The sequence below is a fragment of the Chlorocebus sabaeus genome, chromosome 20 (genome assembly GCF_047675955.1).
Source record: "Chlorocebus sabaeus isolate Y175 chromosome 20, mChlSab1.0.hap1, whole genome shotgun sequence".
Taxonomy (NCBI): Eukaryota; Metazoa; Chordata; class Mammalia; order Primates; family Cercopithecidae; genus Chlorocebus; species Chlorocebus sabaeus.
Window position 1 is genome coordinate 105,439,638 of NC_132923.1, and position 6,574 is coordinate 105,446,211.

The 6,574-nt window shown below is 52.4% G+C and overlaps 1 protein-coding gene across 7 annotated transcripts in view; it reads left to right on the forward strand.

The window, feature by feature from the left end:
* Positions 1 to 5,941, forward strand: part of COL16A1 (collagen type XVI alpha 1 chain) — a 51,592-nt gene extending 45,651 nt beyond the window's left edge. For all 7 annotated transcript variants that reach the window (XM_037992971.2, XM_007979637.3, XM_007979647.3 and 4 more), the window contains 7 exons: positions 1,338 to 1,373; positions 1,988 to 2,032; positions 2,968 to 3,156; positions 3,589 to 3,655; positions 4,403 to 4,579; positions 4,773 to 4,850; positions 5,592 to 5,941. In XM_037992971.2, coding sequence (XP_037848899.2) covers positions 1,338 to 1,373; positions 1,988 to 2,032; positions 2,968 to 3,156; positions 3,589 to 3,655; positions 4,403 to 4,579; positions 4,773 to 4,850; positions 5,592 to 5,794 — 795 coding nt within the window. In that variant the 3' untranslated portion in view covers positions 5,795 to 5,941. The remainder of the gene's footprint in view (positions 1 to 1,337; positions 1,374 to 1,987; positions 2,033 to 2,967; positions 3,157 to 3,588; positions 3,656 to 4,402; positions 4,580 to 4,772; positions 4,851 to 5,591) is intronic.
* Positions 5,942 to 6,574: the final 633 nt, after the last annotated feature.

Genomic DNA, 6,574 nt, shown 5'->3' on the forward strand with positions numbered 1-6,574 from the left:
GAGGCTGTCAGCATGGCAGGATGGCAGCGTGGTGCTCAGGCCTCAGGATCATGCTGAGTTTGGAAGAACAGGCCCTGCAAGGCAGTGCTATGCCAGGCTGCACACGAGGTCACTGCCTGTGACGGTGTCACAGCATCCACCTTCTGCAGACCCCTCGGCTATGTGTCCCTGTTCTGCCTCTGCCCCTTCCCCGGGGGAGCTTGTCGGTAACCACAGAAAATCTTGCTAAATGTCAGGAAGCAGAAATGCAGTGCTGTTACTGTAACTTCCCGAGGTCCTCGGAAACCAGGACTTGGTCTCAGCTCACGTTTAACACTAAGAGCGCTGATATATCGGTCATCGATGTGTGCCGAATGGTGGACTAAGTGCTTGCTGTGCATTTTGTCTTAATCTGTGCTGCAGCCCCATTTAGTGGATCTGATTGTCCCCGTTTTACAGATGAGGAAACGGGGGCTCTGCAAGGTTTCCTCAGAGGCAGGTTGCTCGGAGTCACATAGCTAGTGAGTGGAAGAGCTCTGACTTGACCCCAGCCTGCCTGACTCCAGAACTTGGTCCTTAGCCACTCTGAAAATCTACCTCTCTTAAAAGTTCCAGACAGGTGAACCCCATCAGGTGCAACTGATTGCCAGGGTCAGGGATGAAAAGTCTCCTGGGAGAGCAGAGGCAGGGACCCAGGTCTCCTGGGACCCATCAGGATGCGTTCCATCAACGCAGACTTTTTCTGGGGGGCAGCAGCAGTGACTGTGGGGCTGGTGGCCTGGGCTGGGGTGTTTGACTCTAGTTAGCCCATCTGCCAGGAGGGCCCAGTCTCACCACGCCTATTCGCCCTGATTCCTGCCAAGGAGCCTGCCTCCCTTTTTGCAGGCTCAGGAGCCTCCATGGCCCCTGGATGAATCTCCCACTTACCTAGCAATCAGAGTCCTCTTCCCCAGCAGCCATCAGAAGGGGGCTGGCCAAAGGAGGCAGCCTTGCTGGTCTCGGGGAGGGGGCCGGCTCAGGCTGCTCATGTGTTCATTCAGCAAACGTTTAACATAGACTCAGAGCCAGGGATTGTGTAAGGTGCCAGGATCCAAGCACACAGCAAGGCAGGCACGGTCTGTTCTTCCCTTGTAAAGCTCTTGTAGATGGGGGCTGGGAGCTGTTGGGGCTCTGGGATCAGGCTGGAGTAGGGGGTGGGGGTCTGAGTTTCCATGGCCCAGAGTGTCAGAGGGTGAGGGCTGGAGGATTGTGGCCTCTGGGTGGAACAGGGGACTGGGCATGCCCTGTGTACACGGCGAGGCATGTGACACTAAACTGGGATGGAGCTCATCACGTCTCCATTGCTCTCCACTCCCCAGGGCGAACCTGGTACGGATGGTGCAGCTGGCAAAGAGGTACGGTTGTACTGGTCTTCTCTGTTTCCTTGGGGATGCTTCTCCCTCCTCACCTTGCCCTGACTCCTCTTCATTTATTCAGTAAACATTCCCTCTATGTACGGACTATCTCTGGACAGATATACAGGAAATTGTTAACCCTTGTTGTCCTGGGGAGAGGAATTAGAGACCTGAGGCCAAGGATGGGAGTGAGATTTGTTTTACCATTTTTTTAAAGTCTGTACCTGGTCAAAAAGAAACAACAACAACAACAACAATAATAATAATGATAATAATAAATTCCAAACAAACATCTCCTGGGCACCAGGTCTTTCCAGGACCCCCAGTATGCCACAGACTGGCCCTCTCATTCTGACTTCTTCTCAACTCTCTTCATCTGTGATGGGGGCCCAACCAACATGCTTAAACAAGGCCATGCTCCAGAAGACAGTATTTTCCCTTCCAGCTGTCAGCCCCTCTGCGGGCAGGGAGGTTGCAGTTCTTGCTCACACAAGCCTGGTTGGACACACTTGGGGGCCTCGGGCTGTGGAAAGGGCCTCTTCACTGCTCCTCCCTCCCCAGGGAGCCTCAGAGATGCTGCCCGGACTTCAGCTCTGACTTTTGCTTTCCTCTAGGGACCCCCTGGAAAGCAGGGACTCTATGGACCTCCTGGTCCCAAGGTGAGTGGGCACTGGCTGGGTTTGAGAGGAGAAGCTCATGAGTGGATGAAGCCCAGCTCCAAGTTATGACTTTAGCCATAGAGAGGAGACACAGGAAGGCCACTGGGCAGGGTAAAAAATTGCAGAACTTGGAGCAGCATAGTGTCTGAAAATTTCTCCTATGGGGTCATTACCCAGCCCCCCGGGTAGGTTTTTATTTGTTGTGAGGAAGGAAATCTCCAATTCATTTACACACTTATTGACTGATTCATTCATTCATTGTTTCCATTTCCCGAGTACCCCCTTGCTCCTGCTCACATTCCAGGCTCTTGTCCTGGCCTCAGGTAAACAGAGGTCTGTGAACAACAGGTGCTCACAATAGACCAGTCACACTTACACTAGGGATTGGCAAGTTTTCCAGAAGATGAGACATAGTGCTGTGGGATGAGAGGGAGGAGCACCTAACCCAGCCTGGGGAGTTGGAGAGGCTGTGGAGAGAACGGGAACGGGAGCTTCAGCTCTGGAGGGGTGCACTGGGTACAGAGAGATGAGGAGAAAGGGATTTCAGGCCAAGAGGACCACAACAACACGGCAGACGCAGAGAATCATCACCAGTGAGGTTGGCGGGAGGTGGAGGGTGGGGAGAGGAGGCTGAGGAAGGAAAGATCAGGACCACATCATGAATGGCCTTGCATGCCCAGCCAACGAATGAGTGCTTTATCCTGAGGACATTTGGGAGCCATCAGAATTTCTAAGCAGGGAGTAAAGGGAGTAACACCAGGAGAACTCTTCTAGAAGGACCACTCTGGGGCAGTGAGGCAGAGTGACCTGTCAGCATGCTGTGGCCACAGTCTAGAGGGAGACACTGGGGGCCTGGTGGGAGGATGGAGAGAAAAGGGCAGATTGGTGAGACATCATGATGTAAATTTAACAGCACTAAGTATCTATCTTTGTAGGGTGATCCAGGAGTCGCAGGACAGAAGGGCCAGGCAGGAGAGAAGGGGAGAGCCGGCATGCCTGGTGGGCCTGGCAAGAGTGGTTCCATGGGGCCTGTTGGGCCACCAGGCCCTGCAGGAGAGAGAGGCCACCCTGGAGCTCCAGGGCCTTCAGGGAGCCCTGGCTTGCCTGGTGTGCCTGGCTCCATGGTAAGGGGGAAGGCTGGCGGCTGTGGGCACTGTCCCATAGAGCAGGCATGTGGGGTGGAGCACAGATCATCTTCCAAGCTCCTGCTGACATTCTGTGGGAAAGAGCATGGCTCCCACAGAGGGCGGCTCTTAACTGTGTGCGGAAGGGTGGGGAAGACAGGACCCTCACCCCAGAAAAATGCACTTAAGCACAAAATGTTTTGTACCATTTCTGGGTGGTTAGGACTTACGGAGGTTGCCGTGAGCTGAGATCGCGCCACTGCACTCCAGTCTGGGTGACAAAGTGAGACTCTGACTCAAAAAAAAAAGAAAAAAAAAAGAATCTGTGGGAGGCTCCTGGGACCTTTGCCTTCCTCCCCATCCTTTATTTCCATAGGGGAAAGTGCCAGGCTTGGAAGTATAATTGAGGCAGGTTTTCTTCTCTTTCTTCAGGGAGACATGGTGAATTACGATGAAATCAAGAGGTTCATCAGACAAGAGATCATTAAAATGTTTGATGGTAACTGGCAGCCAGCTGGGTGGCAGTGGGTGCTGCCTGCCCTTCCTGCGACTTCTCTGCCCTGCTTTGGCCTCCTTTTCCTTAAAGCTCAATGTCCTCCTGCTCTCACCCTCCACACACTCACAGGCCTGGGGTTGACAGGCAGATGTTCAATTATCCTTCAGACCTTCCTTGTCACCTGCTCTGTTCAGAGATAAAATGATTCCCTCCCGCGTTCCCCAAGCCCCCACTTGAGCAAAGGAGACAGACAAGAAAATTGGTATCAAACGAGTCTGCCTGAAGTGAGCTCTAAATACAGGGGCGAGTGGCACTGGAAGATGGCTGGGGTGGTTTATTTGAAGTGTTTTTTCTGTTCATTTGTTCATCCAACATTGATGTGCCAGGGACTGGGGGAAACACAGGCCCTGTCCTGAAGGGGCTGAACGTCTTGCTTGGGAAGCTGACCTTGAATGCCAAGCAAGGGATCCAGGCTTTATTCTGAAGCCGGCGGTGAACTAATGAGGGCTGTTGGAGCAGAGATGCCATAGTCAGATCTGTGCTTTGGAAGGATCTCCATGGGGAGCGATGGGGAGGCCAGGACATGGGACCCCCCTTGGGAGACTGACCACCATACTCCTTGCCCTGACATCCCTGTGAAGGAAGGCTGCTGTGGACTCCATACTGGTGACCTATATGCGGCATCTGCAGTCATTCTGAGTCCCCGGGGGACCCTCTGACCTGTCCCTGTCCTTGTCCTTTTTTTTACAGAGAGAATGGCTTACTACACCTCCAGGATGCAGTTCCCCATGGAGATGGCGGCGGCTCCGGGACGACCTGGGCCCCCAGGGAAGGATGGTGCTCCCGGCAGGCCAGGCGCTCCAGGGTCACCTGGGCTCCCTGGTCAGATTGGCAGAGAAGGACGGCAGGGCTTGCCAGGAATGAGAGGTAGCTCTGCCCTAGTTTCCAAGGGACACATGTAGTTCTTTGGGGCAGGCCTAAGTATTCCATGAGGTCTGTTGTGAATATGGGATACGTGTGTGTGTCTGTGTGTGTGTGTGTGTGTGTGTTTCAAGTAATCTGACTGGCTGCGTCATTTTTCTGCTCAGGGATAGGACTTGTTTTATTTCTTTTGTTCCAGGACTGCCTGGTACCAAAGGTGAAAAGGGGGACATTGGTGTTGGCATTGCAGGAGAAAACGGTCTTCCCGGCCCCCCAGGTAGGAAAACCACCATTTGAGACCATGAATCCAGAGCAGCAGAGACCCCTTTTCTTTCCGTTTCTTCTATGACACAGCTGTGTCAAACTCCAAACAACGACAGGCCAGTCAACCACATTTATAGTAATGCCGCTGTGTGCAAGACACTCTGCCAGGGCCTGTGGGGATGTGGGGGCGGAAGACTCAGTGCCTGTTCTTAAGTCTTAAACTGGGCTAGCGTGACGCAGTAGGAGAGACCTGCATGGAGTTGGGGCCGAGGAACTCGAGTTCAAGTTCTACTCAGCACCTCACTGGCTGTACACCTTGAAGAGGCCATTGAAACCCTCTGGAAGTGCTAAGATGCATGCTTAGCTGTATAGCCTGAAGGAAAATGGCCAAAGCCTGATGACCTGGCTCTGAGACCCAGCATCACAACTTAGCAGAGGTGCAACCTCTCTGAGCCTGTATCCTCATCTACAAAATTAGAAAATAGCTTCTTTCTCAGGAAATTGTGCAGATTCAATGAATAATGCATCAAAAGCACTCAGCCCTGTGCCTGGCACATGGAAGTTCTAAATAAAACTTGCCAGCAGTATTGTTATTGTTGAATCAATGTGAGGATCAGACTAGGTCTTCATGAAAACATGTGGTAACTTGAGAAACAGTCATCAAATGGAAGTTATTATTTGATGCCATTATGGCTTTTTTTCCCCTTAAGATCTGGGTCTTCTGATTTTCCCTCTGTGGCCCTTCCCTCCCTAGGTCCTCAAGGTCCTCCAGGCTATGGCAAGATGGGCGCAACAGGACCAATGGGCCAGCAAGGCATCCCTGGCATCCCTGGGCCCCCGGGTCCCATGGGCCAGCCAGGCAAGGCTGGCCACTGTAGCCCCTCTGACTGCTTTGGGGCCATGCCGATGGAGCAGCAGTACCCACCCATGAAAACCATGAAGGGGCCTTTTGGCTGAAATCGCCACCTGCCTTTGGATGAAGGACTCCGTTGGGAATAAACGGCCAAAGCTTATAGGACTCTGTGACAGGTTGTGAATGTTTTTGTTGTTGGTGTTATTTTTAATTGCTGTTAATATTTTTTAAATAATAAAGAAACAAAACTATCTGCCCTTTCCCTTCCAGTGGGTTCCTCTGGTGCTGCAGCCAGAGCTTCCTGTTGCCCTCCTTTTCTCATTTAGCCCCAGGATCAAAAAAGAGCATTTTGGGTACAGGGGCACACACCTGTAATCCCAGCTATTCAAGGGGCTGAGATGGGAGGATCGCCTGAGCCCAGGAGTTTGAGACCAGTCTAGGCAACATGAGACTCAGTCTTAGGAAAATAAAAAGTAAAAAATAAAGGGTATTTCTCTCCTTGCCTGTGGTCAGCCAGTGGCGCTGTGGGATATTGCTGGATAGGGGTAGCTGATGATCCTTTGCTCCTTGGGATCTTGTGCCCTGTCCTTCATGCCTACGTCTCTTAAGTTAGACAAGGAGCATCATTCAGCCCCTCCTCTCAAGTGAACCAAAGCATGCTGGAAGTCCCCACTTCCAGCTTTAAAGGTCCCTCCCTATTTGATTCCCTAAAGAAACCAGTGTTCGGTACCCCACCCACTCTTTGCCCATCCACTTCACCTTGTCAGTGTGACCCAGAGCCGGTCCGGGTTGCATCCTGGGAAAATGCTACCCGGTGCTGAGGTGTGTTCATCTGCCTGGAAGCCCTTCCAAGCATGCAGGCACTTCTTGATGCTCCAGTAATT